Source organism: Anabrus simplex, chromosome 6, assembly GCF_040414725.1.
Source record: "Anabrus simplex isolate iqAnaSimp1 chromosome 6, ASM4041472v1, whole genome shotgun sequence".
Taxonomy (NCBI): domain Eukaryota; kingdom Metazoa; phylum Arthropoda; class Insecta; order Orthoptera; family Tettigoniidae; genus Anabrus; species Anabrus simplex.
The window spans coordinates 40,413,777-40,433,708 of NC_090270.1; the positions used below are offsets into that span (position 1 = coordinate 40,413,777).

The 19,932-nt window shown below is 39.0% G+C and overlaps 1 protein-coding gene across 6 annotated transcripts in view; it reads left to right on the forward strand.

The window, feature by feature from the left end:
* Pmm2 (phosphomannomutase) overlaps nucleotides 1-19,932 on the forward strand; it is a 54,549-nt gene that overhangs the window by 14,593 nt on the left and 20,024 nt on the right. For all 6 annotated transcript variants that reach the window (XM_067149712.2, XM_067149709.2, XM_067149711.2 and 3 more), the window contains exons 3-4: nucleotides 3,149-3,266; nucleotides 10,248-10,324. In XM_067149712.2, the coding sequence (XP_067005813.2) occupies nucleotides 3,149-3,266; nucleotides 10,248-10,324 (195 nt within the window). The remainder of the gene's footprint in view (nucleotides 1-3,148; nucleotides 3,267-10,247; nucleotides 10,325-19,932) is intronic.

The following is a 19,932-nucleotide window of genomic DNA, read 5'->3' on the forward strand; positions in this document are numbered from 1 at the left end:
AAGTGTTCTATCACCAATCCTGTTTACAATAGTAATGGATGACATCATGAGAACAGCAAAAGCAGCATATGGAGGAAGAGAAATGAACATGATGTTATTTGCAGATGATATTGTGATTTGGGGAGAAGACGACAGGAAGGTTCAAGAACAGTTGAATGTGGTGAATGGGAAGATTGAAGAATGTGGATTGAAAATAAGTGTAGAAAAGAGTAAAACTCTTGTTATGACTAGAGGGGAGAAAGAAGGGAAAGGTCAGATTAGACTTGCAGACAAGCCCCTGGAAGTAGTGGAAACGTTTAAATACCTGGGGAGTGAATTAATGGAGAATGCTCGACTGGATGCTGAGATTAGTAAAAGGATTCAAGCTGGAAGTTGTTTCTATCATAGTGTAAGAAATATGTTATGGGACAAAGATGTGCCAATGGAAGCAAAGGATACTATGTACAAGATGTATTACGTACCCATAACAACTTACGGAGCAGAAACTTGGACAATGACAAAGAAGGATGAGAGTCGAATACAGGCAGCCGAAATGAAATTCTTGAGGAGTATGATACAGAAGAGTAGACGAGACAAAATAAGGAATGAGAAAATCCGGGAAGAAATTGGAGTGGAAAAAATGAATGATAGAATAGAGAAGAGCCGACTAAGATGGTTTGGGCACATAAAGCGAATGAGCGATGAAAGAATGCCAAAAAGGGTGATGGAAATGCAAATCCAAGGAAGGAGAGGCCGTGGACGACCACGATTAAGATGGAAGGATACCATCCAACGCAGCATTATAGAAAGAAACCTGGACTGGGACACAGTGTTGGAGGAGGAGTGGTGGAAAGACCGAAGAAAGTGGAGAGGAAGCATATTTGCCCCTACCCGGCTACAGCTGGATAAAGGGAAATGATGATGATGATGAGTATATGTTAAACATCTCCTATATCATTTCCAAAATAATTTAAAACATGAAAGGAAAAGGAAAGAAAAGAAAAAGTCTACAAGTACAATTCTGCAAAAGCTGATGACATTACCAGAGGTTGATGTAACGGGATGTTACTGGTAAACAAACCAGCTGACGAGATGCCAGAACAGCACATTGCAGTCCTTGAGGAGAGAGGAAGCACAATAGGAATATATCATTAAGTTTGAACATTTTAACAATTATTAGGAAGGTAGAATTTTGAACATAAATGTTTTTATACTTGTTCATAATATTCATGAATTCATAGAATAATAATACAATTAATAGTGTGATTTGATAGAATCTGATGATGTTCTTTTAAGAATGAAGCATATTATTCTGTTCTTAATTAAATTATATATTTTCAGGTATTTTGTAATTTTATTAATTCTGCATTCATTTTGACAGACTGAAAATCCTCACAGTTACAGATTAAATAATTTGAAACTGAAAAGAAATTATTACCACTATAACAAACTATCACATAGTCTGTGGAACTTTTGTCAACTTTTGATCTTTATAAGGTGTATCCTAAATGCTCCAGACTGATGCTTTAAAACTTGTAGACATGTAGATACAGTCCCTTATATTCTTCCATACTTTTTTTAACACTTCCTGTGTTCTGTGTGAATGATTTCCACTCATTGGTGTCAGAATAGTGACCTTTCATCCTAATCTTCATTTTTGGTTATAGACAGAAGTCATTGGAGATTAGGATTGATAGAAGGAAGAAGTTCACAGAAGGGTACCATAAACTAATTTCATTGATTGCAAATGTTAAAGTATTCAAGGTCTTTAGGCCTTTTTAGTCATGAAATTACCAGCATTTCACCCATTATGGCAGCGGGCTTGTCAGTTGAATAGCCACTCCTTTCCAAGATACTGATGGCTAGTGTGCAATTGAGAACTTAATTTTTGATATAAAGGCCAAAGGCTGGCATTTTTCATCTATTGCTCTGTCACTGCATTATCTTACGAAGGCACGAGAAGTAGAATAAGATTCTGTGAACAGTAGCACCTACTTGACTTCAGAGCAGGGGCGTAGCCAAGGGGGGGACTGAGAGTTAGACCCCCATGGAATTTTTAATAAAATAAAATAAACAGAAACTGACAATAAACTAAATAAACGTTCAGAGACATAATTGTAGAACCAACAGATCTGTTGAATCTCTTTTCTAAGAAACCACAAAAGTCGGATTTTAGATTGTAAACTGAACAAACCATTCACTGTAAAACTGTTGACCTTGATCATATTTTTATTGTTCTGTATTTTGATGTAAGAATTTATCCTGTGTTCCTATCTGAATATCAACATAATTCACTTGTATCGGTGTCCTTGTTGTTGTGTACAGAAGCAAACGCTTGTACAAACACAAACTTAATTTTAATGATTCACCACTTTATAAGCATTCATTCACTTTAAATTGTACTGAAACTAAAGAGTGTTCTTGCTGGTGACCATGAAATTTAACTATGTACATATTATTTACAAAGTGCTGATTAGTGGGAATGACTGTTGTCACTTCCTTTGCGTGCTTTAAGTCACAATGTTTTGTTGCCAGAACATAAATATTAAGGGAAGCCCTATCTTAAAGCACATGAAATTGAGAGTAAGGAACTAAATGCTTCTGTACAATAGAATAAAAAATGAGTCTGCTGAAAGCAAGGAAGACAAGTGAGAGGTAGAAAGGGAATGGCTGATTGCGCGTGCAGAGGTGAAACCTCACGATCTGCGTTAGTCCACCTGTCCACACCACATTTTCAGTCGGGTCCCCTACGTGGCTGGAGTACGGTGTAAACATGTCGGCATATGGCAATGTTTCGCAGCTCATCCTGCACGCCAATTTATACTGTTAAGTCGGCGTGACGTCACTATCCAGCGCTGCACTCTACCGTGTTGACTGCAGATGAAGGCGCGTGGCACATAGTTCAGTAAAGGGTACCACAACACTTATAATGACAGTCATGCATGTGCGTACCACACACGCAACCACCATTATGTTCTATCATAATGTTATAACTATAACCCCCCCATTGACCCATTGTGGCTATGCTACTACTCCAGAGCAAGGATCACCTATTTAGCATTTTATGTGCACAGTAACAGTTTTTAATGTATTGTTACTCTGCATACAGTGTGTTTAATAAGTCTTATATAAATTAGGAATAAAGCTCTGTATTTTTCTTTTGTTGTAGGTTGTTGAACCTGACATGGAAACGTTTCTTCTAAATGAAGTGAAACCAAAATGTACTGTTGGACTGGTAGGTGGCTCAGATCTCAAGAAGATCCTACACCAGATGGGAGGATCTGAGGGTGGGTACATATACCTTGCTCTGTTTAAAGTTTTACCATATTAATTCACTTTTTCCAGTTTTTATAACAAACATCTAGGGTCTGATTTTTACGCAACAAAATATTTGTAAAGAAACAATTAACTTTCATAGACAACATCACTTCAAAGTGTACGAAGAAGTCCGATGCTTGTCCAAAAATGGATCAACACGATGAGCTGATATAGCGTTCGACTGAGCTAAAGGAGTGGCTATGATGATCAACCGATTGTAAGCTTTTAAGACAACAAACACCAGCCAAAAAAACATCTGTGATGATAAAAGGGTAATCTATGACCCATCCTGTGAAGAAGTTAAAAATAGATACAGAATTCAAAAACAAGATATGGTTGGTCTGATGGTAGATGCCAGAGGGTTTATACCTAAAGAAACTCTGGACTTCTTGAGGAGGATCAGAACACCTGAATTCACCGTTCAGGCTCTGGCAGACCTGGTGATCAAACACTCGTGAGCAGTAGTCGGACATCATGTGTACTGTTCTTAAAATTCCAGTGAAGTAGAGGACAGGAAATCCAACAGATAACGTACATCCTCAATAACAGATAATAATATACTTGCTAGAAAATTAGCTATGAAACATACAAATGATGATAATTAAACTAATGAAACTATTATTATTCTGTATGAATGACAAGGAAACCGATCAGTTTGATTCTCTAAGAGTGGTGGCTATCTGTTGGATACTCTCTCTAGGCATATTAACATTTTGAAGACGAGCACCGTACGTCGATGGTAATGTTCCGTGGAGAAAGAGCGACGTATGCCATACGGTATTGAGTTCTGGTGCTTATATATCTGCTTCAACGTCCTACATATGTTAGCAGATTGCTGGAACTCATTCCGCAGTGCTTGTAGTTCATTAAAAAAATACCAGGTAGCAGTACATCATCAGAACCTAATTCTGTTATGATACTAAGTTGGTAGGTCTACTACCGAAGCAGCTTCATAGCTGCATGGTCTCGCACGGCTGATGACTAGAGCCAATTTCTACAATTAATGTAATTTTTTTTCATTTCTCAATTAGTATGTATGTTGTGTTTCAGAAATGTATCACGGTGAGTGTGACTACGTAACTTTTGATATTTTTAATGTGCATTGCTAAAATTTAAAAAAATAGAAAATAGAAAAAAGGGTTTTAATTTATTTATAAAAGTTAGTGGTTTAGCTCTAGTTTTGGAAAACAAGGTATGCATGCGTAGCTCAAACATTGCTGAATCCAAAATACATTTGTGTCTGTAAGTAAGGTTTCAGTTATTTTTGTATAAAAATGTGTAAACGCACTAAAATGCTCAGTCCACACTGTAAGATCCAACGTCACCTGCTCAGTCTGCAGTGTGTTAAAACGTGCTCCATCTCAAATGTGAAATAATCAATAGCATCATTAGCAATATAGCAAACCAATTGCAGCTGCAAGTGATGTATTGATGGCCTGACTACAAACAATTCTGTGATCGATTGCTAGGTGACATCAGCTTTCTAACTTATGTAGCAAAATACACAAGCCTACAGTGTACTGGAACTTAAAATTGGAAATAAAGTATAACAGTACCCTAATTACTGGAAAAATTCACTGTGTAACTTAAATATTTTGACTCATTTCAATCCAATGCAAAGACATTGGTTATCAACACCAGCAACTGTAAAGGATGGGTTATTAGTCATAGAGTGTACTTTATGCATGTTAAAAAGGATCAAATGCCATTAGAGATTTCACGCATTGTTGTAAAAAGTTGAATTTGCACATGTCCAGTCGGTCTTTCATTTCTCATCACCACCAGTAAATACTAGCAAAACATGCACACATCGCCCGTCGCTCTTATTATCGAGGTGAGATAAGTCGTAACATAGTAGATGTACTGGAAACCTATATATTCTCTAAAGTTACTGCATACTACCATCTCTTTTAAACAGATAGGATGGAAATAATAACTACCCTTCACGAAAATGTATTATGAGTCCAACCTAGCACACTGGGGTGAAATCTGGCAACCAGGAATGAGTTAGCTGGAAAATTTATAATGTCCAATAACGGATCAACTATATTGGTAATATAAATTTACTCATTCAGGACAAATATTTCAGGTTCCCTATGGGAATCAACATCTGTATCATTGTGGTCAACACTGCTGAGTCTGCAGCCATTGATCTGATAAAAATAATAATCATAATATTGGTTTTCATTCCACCAAGACTATCCCTGTTGACCAATCTATTGCACACAGCTGTCCAATTTTATGATTTAAAATATTACAGAAGCAGTTTTTGTTGAAGATGAAAAGTGTCCGTTAAGCAGAAACTTCTTTTACCCTAAAAAAATTTCTAAGGGAAAAATTCGGGTGCATCCATAATGCAAATAAAATTGTTAATTAGCTTCATACCTAGATGAAGCCCTCTTTGTTTAAAAATGACCATTTTTAAAATCCCAACAACTTGTTCAAACTTGGTGAATAAGTATCACAATTTGTATAGACATTGGTGGTTTTTTGTCATAGCAGACACATTTGAGATCAGTCAAATTTCTGTTAGGATAATTGAAAGTAGTGAACTTGCAAGAAAGTAAGTTAATTGAGAAAGTTTAATTCTGTTCCTTTCTCTAGTTTCAGCCCTTGTTCATAATCTGTATTATATATTGTTCCGTGCCAGCCCCGTGGTGGCCCCTTTTGGTACTTTCAAGAAGGGGCTAGTGACTCACATGACCTGGGATCTCCCAGCCGGCTTGTAGGGTGGGGTCGGCCTTTCCGTGTATTGTTCTCGTCGGCTGGCTTACCTGTGAGTTTCTTGGAGATTCAACGAGAATGTTCTGCCTCTAGTGACGTCGTGAAAATTCTCGCTGAAATCACAGAGCTATAAAAAGGGAGGCTAGCCATGGACAGTCAGTCAGTCCTGGACTCAAAGTCAGAGTTGGACTCCATGGTTTAGTCAGTGTGACACTCAGTGAGTTGGGATTCAGTGGCTGGGCTGAGAGCGACACAGGTGTTGGCTGTCGCCAGTGTCCCACCAAGGTCTGAACGAGGAGCTGGCATTGGGGTGTTGGAGAGACCAATGAGTAGATGGGCTGGAGACGACGGAACGGAAGACGTGTACTACCTGAGAGTACTGTATGCTTGTGTATTTCTGTGGACTGAGGATCGCCATGACTCAGTGAGGAAATCCGCTATTGTGAGTGCGAGGATAAGTGGACCTGTGTTAATGTTCACTGTTGTGAATATTGTCCTGCTGTTGAATACTGTTAAGCTGTTTAGTTGTTTGCTGCATGTGACTGTGTGAATTACTGGACTGTCTGTGGTGGAATCGAACCAACAAATAGTCATCGTGTGTCGAGTAGCCCGTAGCCCTGTGTTCAGATCCAGCGGTCCACACACAGCTGTTGTATGAGGAAGTGAAAGTGAGGATTAAGCTTCCCCAGGTAGAGCAACGGGCTGGAATACCTGCTGCGCCATAAGGAAGTGCAGTTTGTAAATAGACTTTAATTAGTAAGTGTGGCCATTCACAGCTGATTAGAAGTGTGTGTGAGTGTGCATTTATTGGGCATTCTGAAATAAATTAGAGTAATGAAACAGACTGAGTTTTATTTGTAACAAAGTGGTGTCAGAAGTTAGAAGAGACCCCATGTGTGATATGTCATTGCAATCAGTGTGAATCAACGGACCAGATACTGAAGGTTTCGACCGCCATTGGGAAAATTCCAGAATGTCGGTGTACAGTGAATGCACACTCATATTTTTAAAAAAATCATCTTTTGTTAATTACTGCATGCCAGTTGAGACCAGAGGCCACACGAAAATGGAGGCTCAGTTAAATGCGCTCTTTGATATGATGATGACGAAGATGGAGGGGAAGGTGGAAGAAAATCAAAAGAAGATGAAAGAAAATGAAAAGAAGACGGTGGAGAAGATGGAAGGTAATCGAAAGGAGGTGAAAGACGGGCAAAAGAATACAGAAGAAGACCAGAAATTGATGTTGGAGAAGTTGGATGCAGGCTATATGAAGATGGAAGAAAGCAAGAAGAGGATAGTCGAAAGCCAAGAGAGGTGGATAAAAGAGATAAAAGACAGCCAGGAGAAGACAGGAGATGGTCAGAAGAAGATGGAGAATGACCAGAAAAAGAAGGAAGACTGCCATAAGATGCTAGAAGATGGCCGAGAGAAGACCGAAGACGACCATAATAAAATGGAGGATGGTCAGAAGAAGTCGGAAGACCACCAGGCAAAGACGGAAGACGACCAGAAAAGGACAGAAGACAACGAGAAGTTGCTGGAAGACGGCCGAAAGAAGACTGAAGATGACCAGAATAAGATGGAGGACGGCCAGGAGAAGAGGGAAGATGGCCGATGGGTGACGGACAGAGAAATGTCGATGAGGTTCCACGTGAGATATAGCATGTTCCGCAGGTCGACGCTGTCCCATAGACCTTGTCCAGAAGACTGCGAATTTTGTTCCAGGAGGGAGGCCGAGCACGAAGTTTCCTGCCGAGTGATCACCGTGGGGTTCGAAGGAATCTGGAGCCGTTACGCTTGAATGGAAATGCAGAGGGACTGGGATAGTCACCTTCCCCTGGTCCTCCTGGCTTACCAGTCCACAGTGCACGAGGCCACGATATCTACTCCAGCGAGGACGCCGTATGAAAGAGAGCAGCGCCTTCCGACGGATCTAGGGTTTGACCTATCTGAGGGCCATCCTGCCCCGACTGATAGGTAGTGCCTGGATCTGACAAGGAGACTAGAGGATGTACACGTCGCTGTCCGGGAAAGTACGAGCACAGAGAGCGACCGAGTGAAAGTGCGGCATGACCAACGAGTGGACACCACAGGAAATCACGAGGGCGACCTAGGATGGCTATATAATTCCATAAGGAAGAAATGCTTGTCTTTCAATCTCCAGAGGATGTGAAAACGCCTTTACCAGGTTTTGAGAGGAATAAATGATGTCAGCTACAGAGTACGACAGAGGCCAAGGTGTAAGATGAAAGTGGTACATCCGGACCAACAGGCGCCATACCGAAGAACAGCTGACTCACACGACCTGGGATCTCCCAGCTGGCTTTTATGGTGGGGTCGGCCTTTCCATGTATTGTTCTTCTCGGCTGGCTTACCTGTGAGTTCCTTGGAAGATTCAGTGTTCTCCCCAGAAATTTTCGTCAGCCGGGTGCCAGGGATGGGTAACCGGCTGGGGAATACTACATAAAAATGAATATGATAAAACTTCAATATTTATTCCCCTCAGAGCATTAATCAGGTAGGTAAACAAAACTGCAAAACAACTGCAAAACTGAATTGTTTCAGTGTTTTTCACGAGCAAGACATAACCGAGTATTTTGAACTTCTAGTGTTCTACTGCTCGTTGATAATCATGTAACACTTGGGCTCACCAATCGGTTGATGTGGAGTGCCGTGTGTGTTTATGACGTCCCGGGGAATCGGGCGCTCGCATGCGATTCGACGCCATTTTAGATACCGCTCGCACACGATATTATGTGATAGTCAAGCTAAACATTTAAACTCCTATGTAACAGATTCAATTATGCTGACAATAATAAAGATTTATCATATAAATTCAAGTTTTTACGGTATTCATATTTCAATTTGAAGTACCCAGTGACTCAAATATGTGTTAATATTATGCAAGTAGCACATATCTAGGTTATATTAGCTGGGCGGCTTGTATATACGGCAGGGCGGTGCGCCCACTAAAAAGGTCCTAGGGAGAACACTGAGATTCAACGGAAATGTTCTGCCTCTAGTGACCTTGCGAAAATTCTTGCTGAAATCACCTGGTATAAAAAGGGATGCTAGCTGGGGACAGTCAGTGCTGGACTCAGAGTCAGAGTTGTACTCCGTGGTGGAGTCATTGTGACACTCAGTGAGTTGGGGTTCGGTGGCTGGGCTGAGAGCGACAGAGGTGTTGACTGTCGCTAGTGTCCCACTGAGGTCTGAATGAGGAGCTGGTGTTGGAGTGAGTAGATGGGCTGGTGACGATGGAGTGGAAGACGTGTACTACGTGAGACTACTGTGTGCTTGTATATTTCTGTGGACTGAGGATTGCCGTGAATCAGCGAGGAAACCCGCTATCGTGAGTGCGAGGAAAAATGGACCTGTGTTAATGTTCGCTGTTGTAAGTATCGTCCTGCTGTTGAATACTGTTGAGTTGTTCACTGCATGTGATTGTGTGAATTACTGGACTGTCTGTGGAATTGAATCAACGAACGGTCATCGTATGTTGAGTGGCCCGTAGCCCTGTGTTCAGATCCAGCAGTCCACACACAGCTACTGTATCAGGTGACTGGACTTGGGGAAGCGAAAGTGAGGATTAACCTTTCCCAGGTAGAGCAACGGGCAGGACTCCTGCTGCGCCATAAGGAAGTGCAATTTGTAAATAGACAGTAATTCGTAAGTGTGGCCATTCGTAGCTTATTAGAATTGTGTGTGAGTGTGCATTTATTGAGGCATTCTGGAATGAATTAGGAGTAATGAAACAGACAGAGTTTTATTCGTAACAATCCAGTAGGTGTCTGTGTGTGTTTGTGTGGGCTCTTCTCAAGAACCTCTGACTGGTGTTTGATGTGATATAGGACGTATATGAAGGAAGTTTTGGGTGTATGACATATTAATGTACAAGGAAAGGGAACTGAGAACTGGTTTTTCAACAAAGCAAGTCAAAGAAAGAGCAGCGATCTGAGTGTTTTCTAGACTAACGTTGCCTAAACCTTCACAATAGCTGCCATGTGAAAGCATTCATGTTATAAATTTACGGTGCAATAGGTCAACCTCCCTCCCAATGGACACCTCCCAGATGCGGACAAATTGTTACGTCTCTTCAATCTCTATAAATGAGAGGTTTCATTGCAGCAGTTTTTCTTATCTTAAATACTTGACATGCTGAAATTTTCATAAAAATTATATACATATCCCTGTGTAACACATGATTTAATTGTTTCTACTTCCAGTCCTGAAGAAATATGACTATGTTTTCTCTGAGAATGGTTTGGTGGCATACAAGAATGGCATTCAGATTGCAAAAGAGGTATGTGCCTTTATGTTCTTGGATCAAGATCCATTGCATTCACTTTTTCGTCTCATTGCATCTCATAATGATGATGTGTGTTTACTCTCCTTTCAACTACGGGTACTACAGTTCTTAAGAAATGCTGGAGTGCTGGACTTGATATACTTCAAGCCTTTCACTGTTTTAAGCAGCTCCAGCGGAAGTAGTCAAATTTTTGAAAGATGGAAAAAAATCCATTCGACAGTCCATGTCGTACGTTGTTAGCATGTGAAAGATCTCTGGTGACACAGTTGGTGTTCACCTGACAAAATTAATTAAAACTCTGCTATAGACTCCCAAGAGAGATTCGGTTTACTCTGCCATCTGGTAGGTCTAGAGTAAGGCAGAACGTCAAAATTGACGAGCAAGCAGCCAGTTGACGTCAAATTAAAAATGCTTGCACAATTCGATTATTATTACTGTCTTAAGCAAACTGCCTTGTCTTCCTCACAGTATCGTAACATTCCTGCTAACATACGCAAGATATAGCACTTGATAAAATTGTTGTATAAACTGAAAATTATAAAGTGCTGAATTTTAGTTTCAGGTAGATAACATCATATGCTATCTTATTTATTTTATTTCCTGGCATTGCTACACTATTGTTTGAGAAATGCAAGAATTTAGATATACAGTAAGCAAAAACCTTTGTACAGTCAAGCTTTTACTGAAGGCAGGTTTGTGAAATAGTTCATCAGTAGTCCAATGTTATTGTATGTTTGGCCTTTTAGTCTAACTCAGCAGAGGAAATACTGCCATATACATATATCTAGTTCTTCTGTAGTCAAGTTTTTCCATTTTTCTTCCCAAATATTGACAGGTAAATCTCTTGCAGCTGTGTGGTCATTTACATATCAGTTAGTTTGTCTCTAAAGGGTCTAACAAGTCTTTGGAGAAATATAACTGTAAAGCTATTTAGTCTGTCAGAAACATTAATTATAGCACATATAATACTATAACATACCTGTAAAAAAACCACACTATTAAAGAGTGACATGTTTCATTCTATAAGAACATCCTCAGATTCTACCTGATCACTTTAAATGATGCGCATATATGGTATATATACAATATTGTTTATAATGTGCAAACCCGCCAGTGACTGTGAATTGGTGACGTTATGGACAAGTGAGAATAATTAATGATTCTTCTAGTAGTCCTCCACTGTCACCTTAGTAACTTTCAGAAGTTTTTTTTTTTTCTCCCATACTTATCTAAGCTGCCTAATTGTCCATTACCTTCAGCAACTGCATTTGGACTAACTGCTTTTGTATACGTAATGGCTTCCTGTTTGGGCAGCCACTTGGCATCACTTAACAATGATGATATTGAAATGGAGTTATATCGTGATTCTAATTAGTTTGTGAAAAGTCAGAGTCTTTAGCATCTTCACAACCGTTTGACGCCGACCTCCATACATCAATTAACGTAAGAAATTTCATTTTTTGTCTGTATTGAACTGAGAATTACAATAAATAAACTTTTATTAATGTCCACCTATTCAATCTATATATATAAAATAAGAGTTTTGTCTGTACATTGCTCAGAATTTGAAAAGAATGGTATTTCTGTATCGGTCATGTCCACAGTAACAAGAAAATGCATTTTTTACTTTTCCGTAATTTCTGTCTGTCTGTCTGTCTGTCTGTCTGTCTGTATGTATGTATGTACACGCATCACGAGAAAACGGCTGAAGAGAATTTGATGAAAATCGGAATGTAAAGTCGGGTGATGAACCACTACAATCTAGGCTATAAATTATTTTAATCACGCTGAGTGAAATGGTAGTTTAGGGGAAGGCCTGAAATTTAATTCTCAAATATTTATGTTATTAGTGATCGTGTCTTAATGAAAATCGCTAGACAAAGATGGGAAATAAGTCGCAACAATATAGGGTATACACGCTGAGAAAAATGGTAGTTTAGGGGAAGGCCTAAAATTTAATTGTCAAATATTTATTTTATTAGTGTTCGTATCTTCACGAAAATTGGTATGCAAAGTCGGGGAATAGGTCGCTATAATCTAGGCTATCAAAAATATTATTCACACTGAGTGAAATGGTAGTTTAGGGGAAGGCCTGAAATGTAATCTAAAATAAGAGTTTTGTCTGTACATTGCTCAGAATTTGAAAAGAATGGTATTTCTGTATCGGTCATGTCCACAGTAACAAAAAAATTCATTTTTTACTTTTCCGTAATTTCTGTCTGTCTGTCTGTATGTACACGCATCACGAGAAAACGGCTGAAGAGAATTTTATGAAAATCGGAATGTAAAGTCGGGTAATGAACCGCTACAATCTAGGCTATAAATTATTTTAATCACGCTGAGTGTAATGGTAGTTTAGGGGAAGGTCTGAAATTTAATTCTCAAATATTTATGTTATTAGTGATCGTGTCTTGATAAAAATCGCTAGACAAAGATGGGAAATAAGTCGCTACAATATAGGCTATACACGCTGAGAAAAATGGTAGTTTAGGGGAAGGCCTAACATTTAATTGTCAAATATTTATTTTGTTAGTGGTCGTATCTTCACGAAAATTGGTATGCAAAGTCGGGGAATAGGTCGCTATAATCTAGGCTATCAAAAATGTTATTCACACTGAGTGTAATGGTAGTTTAGGGGAAGGCCTGAAATGTAATCTATGTATATATAATAAGAGTTTTGTCTGTACATTGCTCAGAATTTGAAAAAGATGGTATTTCTGTATCTGTCATGTCCACAGTAACAAGGAAATGCATTCTTTACTTTTCCGTAATTTGTCTGTCTGTCTGTCTGTCTGTCTGTCTGTCTGTCTGTCTGTCTGTCTGTCTATATGTACACGCATCACTTGAAAACGGCTGAAGAGAATTTAATGAAGATCGGTATGTAAAGTCGGGGGATGAGCCACTACAATCTAGGCTATATATCATTTTATTCATGCTGAGTGAAATGGTAGCTTAGGGGAAGGCCTAAAATTCATTTCTCAAATATTGATATTTTAAGTGGTCCTGTCGATAAATACTACATAACTAAAGTTACATAGAATTACATTTCCAATCATTTATGTCTTATACAATTTTACGGTACCGGCTATGATAACACTGATATTCATGAATTTCGATTTATGTTGCTAAGTCCACATCAACGCCGAGCCACGAGAAAATGGGTGAACAGAATTTAATCAAAATCGGTATATAGAGTCGGGGAAGAAAAGACTGTAGTCTAAGCTATAAAAAATTTTACTGAACCTGGGTGAAATGGTAGTTTAGGGGTAGGCGCTTAAATTTTAATTTTTAAATACCTTCGTTATTGCTCCTATAGAAAAGTACTACATAACAAAAGTTATAGAGAATACAATTTCCGATCATTTATGTTTTATTCAGTTTTACCGTACCGACTGTGATAAGAGTAGTATTTCAGAGTCGGAAGAAAACTAAATGCGAAGACCTACAATACTGAAAGCGCATAACATTGATCAACAATAACATTACATTGACCCTTGTTTGTTGTGGTGTTCTTTGCCTCTTATCGTGCCCTCAACTCCGATAGATGGGATTACTGTTGCGTACCGAGTATAACAGCCTGACTCAATATTGGCGGAAAAGAGCTGGAGAGTTAGAACACTTTTTTCTTTAGCATGCCATTCCTCTGGTTCATACATTGTCTGATACTGCTGGTACGTAACACACTGGTTCATCAGTATTCCAGCTATTCGTTCCCTACTCTGACGCGCTGTTTTGAATGAGCAGTGTGCAGATTTGGCAGAGGCTGACTTAGTAATAGTAGTATGACAATTTAGGCCTATTCCAAATTATAGCACTGCAATTCACTAAATAATTCAAAATTCAACCCTGAAAAGAGACGTTACTTAAGAAAAGCGTCTTCCTCTTCACTTTCATTAAATTCTACATTAATTTTGTTCCAAATTAGCAGTGAAGAGGGATTTTCTCCCCTGGTTTGGAGGAAAAATTTGCCTCCAAGTCAGTTGGATTTTTCCACCACCATTGTAGTGAAATGAGATTTTCCAACTCATCGGGTACTCCTAGGAAAGAGATTAGTGAAGGGCATAGATTTGTCCTCCTGGGACTCCCCGCTATTCGACTTCCAACCCCCCCCCCCAAACGAAAAAACGAAGAGTGTTCACGGATCAAGGCTGTGCGGGGCTTGGACATTCCAGCTCTGGAACTTTGGACTGAGAGATCGGTAGCGTAGTACTGTTCGTTAAAAGTGAGAAAATGTGTGGTTTTTCATTTGATCGAGTATTTCATATTGCTTTTAATCGCGCCATTCCTACTGACGTCATTGTAATGACCTATGTTCATTTCACTTGGGAAAACCACTAAGGCAGTCTTTCTGAGAATGTAAAAAAAAAGCAGGTGGAGAGTGAGTGCCTGCCATTATAATGAAAACTCCCCATCCTGAGTGTGACTTATAGTAGGCAAGCAACTGAACTCGATAGCTGCAGTCGCTTAAGTGCGACCAGTATCCAGTAATCGGGAGATAGTGGGTGCGAGCCCCACTGTCGGCAGCCCTGAAGATGGTTTTCCGTGGTTTCCCATTTTCACACCAGGGAAATTCCGGGGCTGTACCTTAATTAAGGCCACGGCTGCTTCCTTCCACTTCCTAGGCCTTTCCTATCCCATCGTCGCCATAAGACCTATCTGTGTCGGTGCGACGTAAAACAAATAGCAGAAAAAGTAGGCAAGCAGACCTACCATCACAATGAAAATTCCCTAACCCAGTCTTCATATGAGAAAAGACGTTTGGTGACTTCCCCGTCGCGTTTCTAGGGTAACGTTGCAATGCAATATAATACAATCTTGCTCACAAGGTGTACATTACTTAACATAGAATTCTGTATACAATGTAGAATTCCGTAGCGAAGCACGGGTACATCAGCTAGTACAATAATAATGTTGTTATATAGATGTAATTACAACATACTAATTATATACAGTACTAGTTTCGACGCATTTTTGCATCATCTTCAGCTGTACAAAGAAACGGAAAATAGGCAAATTATATAAAACTCATGATAGACCTTAAATTGTGCGTAATATAAAACCCTATGAAATTTACAATAAAAACAATGACATCTAGTAAAAACTTCTTGAACAAGTAGAAGACTTGCGATTCAAACATATACTGAACAGTTCTTTGCCTATTTGCCTATTTTTTAGGGGCCGATGACCTCAATATTAGGCCCCTTTAAACAACTAGCATCATCATCATTTGCCTATTTTCCGTTTCTTTGTACAGCTGAAGATGACGCAAAAATGCGTCGAAACTGGTACTGTATAAAATTAGTATGTTGTAATTACATCTGTATAACAACATTATTATTGTATTGAATAGGTGGACATTAAAAATTTATTTATTGTAAAACTCCATACATCATATAGACCCCTAGTTCTTCACACACTGCCGATCTCCACGCATGGTATAGACTTCTGTGGGCCTACATTCATTTCATTGTAGCTTGTACAAAATGCTGTCATGGTGGAAATGACAAATCTTTGAAGATGAAGAACTCTTCCTTCTCTATATTTATGAATGAGCCCAAATTAGTGTTTTCATTTCTTTTTATAGTGTTTGAAATTATCTCATCTCTTTCCGCTTCAGTGTGTACAGTCATAAAATTCTTCTGCATTCTAGCGGATGTGTGGCTCACTGCGTGATATTTCATTACATAGACTGATAGCACAAATCACCACCTTTAAATTGATTTGCATGTTGACATGATCTGGTGAGTATTTGGTTTGTTTTTCTTAAATTTCATGGAGTCTCTGCTATTGCCACTGGCGCGTGCATTGCTTTACCTTTCTGATGCATTCAGCTGGAGCTGTGACTAACTAACTGAATTTTCAAATTTGCGTAGATAAAGGTAACTTTACCCTTTATTCTGGGAATTTCCTATATATTTTCAATGCCTTCAAACCTCTTATGAATCTTCAGTACACACTACTCAGCTCACTCTCAGTGTGACGTGTGGCGTGGAAGTATGGTAGGTCACAGCTCGAATAAAAGTGAAGTACTTGAAGTTTTGAATAAATCAGATGATAATTGGAGTGATATTGCTTTAGTTCTAACAGCAGTGAAAATGAAATTGATGATCTGGCAGTAGTAAATTTATTATAAATGGTGATAGTGGGGATGAAGAAGAACTAGTTCAACAGGAGTTTGAATGAGTGGGAGTAAAGAAGAACTAGTTCAACAGGATTGAATGGGAGCCTGTGGAAATTATGCGGGGCAGCAGGAGATATTTGGTAGTGAACTTGGACCCAGGAATGGTGCTGAAATTGTTAATGGCATACTTAAAAGTTTTGAGTTATTCCTTGATAGAGAATTAGTTGAACTTATCGTTAGGAAAACAAACCGGTACGCCGAGCAGTACATAAACTCGCGTGGCAATCTGTTGACATTCTGATCTCCAGTAAGGAGCTGGACATAGGTCACAGTAGATAAAATGTACATTGTATTAGGGATATTTTTGTTTATGGGCATTGTTGAAAAAACCCCAATAAGGTCGTATTTGTCAAGAAAGAGAGTAATTTTGACACCAGGCTTTTCAGATGTAATATCAAGAGATAGGTTTATTAAATTTATATGTAAATTTCTACACTTTGCAAACAGTACCAGCCAGGAAACTTATCAAGGGCCACCTAAACTCTTCAAAATATTTCCAATAATACAGTACCTATATTATTGGCCAGAGCAAAACATTGTAGTTGACGAAAGCCTAACTCTCTGGAAAGGACAGCTATCGTTTGTTCGGCATGTGCCTTTAAAAGCTTAAAAATTTGGTATTAAAACTTTTGAACTATGTGAATCAAGCTATGGATATTTGTGATCATTCCTTGTATATACAGGGAAAGATATAGTGCTTGAATCACACTCGATCTCTCCTCAAACTCCTAAAACTTCAGCCAATAGTGTTCAAGTTGCTGGAGCCCTTGATAGATAGAGGGCATACCTTATGGATGGATAACTTCTAAAACAGTCCAGATTTAGCACGTGAACTCAAAAGTTGTCCTCCTACTGACTGAGTAGGTACACTGAGGCTAAACAAAAAAATGTACCAAAAAGACTTGAAAGAAACAAAGCTGAAGAAGGGAGAAATAATAGCCAGACGTTCAGGCCCTCTTACAGTGCTTAATTGGAGAGATAGCAAAAACGTCATCATGGTGTCAACATCACAATGCTGACACTGTGAAAGTGACTAAAAGTAGCAGGCAGATAGAGACATCCGGGAGATAGTGGGTTCGAATCCCACTGGCAGCAGCCCTGAAGATTGTTTTCCGTGGTTTCCCATTTTCACACCAAGCAAATGCTGGGGCTGTACCTTAATTAAGGCCACAGCCGCTTCCTTCCAACTCCTAGGCCTTTCCTATCCCATCGTCGCCATATGACCTATCTGTGTCGGTGCAGCGTAAAGCCATTAGCAGATAGAGAAACCATTATGTGTGGTTGAGTACAACAAATGGATGGCTGTTGTTTCTATATCTAGTTGAAAGGAAACATATTATGAAATAGTACATGAAACTTTTCAAGAGGCTGTTGAACTGTGGTGAACCAAACTCGATCATAATTTTTAGACAAGTGACGGGAAAGAACAGAATTGCTCTCATTCAGAAAAAGTAGAGGAGCTGTTTACTAAATATTCTCATGGTGGTCATAAATTAGGGGTAGGAAGATGTCCAGATAACAGACTGCCAAAGCTAATGGAGAGACACTTCATCAGAAAAGTACTACCTAAAGGCAAAAAAATCTAAGCCGCGTTGTGTGCACTAAACATGGAAAAAAAGACTCCGTGACGTAGGCCTCTGCATTGAAGAGTGTTTCGAACTTTATCACACCACACTGAATTACTAAGGTAAGACAATGAAAACCTACAACCTGTTTTCCAGTCAGTGACCGGGTCAGGGATGGGATGAGTGAAGCCCCCAATTGCGGCGAGGATAGGAATTGTTCTGGCTGCCGAAGCCTGTTGCACTCCTGTGGGGCAATGATTACTGACTGACAGATGAAATGAAATGATATTGGAGAGTGTTGCTGGAATGAAAGATGACGGGGAAAACCGGAGTTTCCGGAGAAAAACCTGTCCTGCCTCCGCTTTGTCCAGCACAAATCTCACATGGAGTGACCGAGATTTGAACCACGATATCCAGCGTTGAAAGGCCAGCGCGCTGCCGCCTGAGACACGGAGGCTTCAAGGTAAGACAATGTTCATCTCTAATAAAAGCGAAGTGAGATCTGACGCGTAACAGAGGGAATAAGTGTGCACGCACACGGAAGGTTAAGTGCCGATCGGTGAATACCACCTCAAATTTCATGGCATTTTGTCATAAACTAGTTGTCCTGTTAACCTGGGGTTTGTGTTAAATTAGTCTTCGAGCTATCGCCTCCAACTTTTCTGCACATTTCTGAGGCAACAACAACACTCGTTTCCATTGCCTCCTGAAACAACCGTTGCTAAATAGAATGCCACTATCATTCTATCTAAAATGTAACAGGTTTCTTCTCTATTACTGTAAACAATACAAAACAACTGACTGTAAACTATGTTCTATTGAGAATTTGCTGTAAATGTTTGAAAATAATCCGAGCTATTTTGTAGAAACAGTGAATTTTTAAAGAGACAGCCACACTTTCATAGCACTCAAACCGGAATCACCTTTATTCACTGGGTAGTGCGACACGTAAATGGCCTGCATTACTGAAGAGTTAATCAATGAAAGAAGAAGTTCCTTCTGTTAACTATTATTTCTGCCACCCCTTAAATTGTCTCTCTTGGAGTCTTTCTCTTCCTCTGGATTATAAAGCAAGTCGAAGATATTGCTTTATATACTCTCTTATATTTCCTTGCTTCCATGTATATGGTATCCATTTTCTCTATTGCCTTTATTGATTCATGTGATTTTATTTTGCTCCTTGTAATCTTGTGTTATCATTTTATATTACCCTATTTACTTGTAAATTGAGGAGCATTTTTTTCAAAACTCGACATTTGCAGCAAACATCATTTTTCAGGAAATGTGTTTTTTATTTTCACTTAGAAGCATATGCAATGAAACATTTCAAATTTTCGTCGATATTAATTCCAATAGAGACAAGCATGATACCTGAATAGAACTTGTTGAAACTGAAGGTGGATGAGGTAAGATTAGAAGTAGAGGTAGACCAAGACTACGTTGGTTAGACTCGGTTTCTAACGATTTAAAGATAAAAGGTATAGAACTAAATGAGGCCACAACACCAGTTGCAAATCAAGGATTGTGGCGACGTTCATTAAATTCACAGAGGCTTGCAGACTGAACGCTGAAAGGCATAACAGTCTATAATGATTATGTATGTATGTATGTATGTATGTATGTATGTATGTATGTATGTATGTATGTTATTGATTTTTGAGCTCCATTGTCATACATCTTATAATATAGGCTACTTAGTATTGTAAGATTGCATAATATTATTAGATTCTAATCTGCTTAGTGTCAAGCTATATTATCAGCCCTATTGTAATGAATGAACATATTAATATCACACAGGTTAAATTAAAATTAAGTCTTACAAAATAAAGTCTACTCAATTAATGTTTGAGAACTCA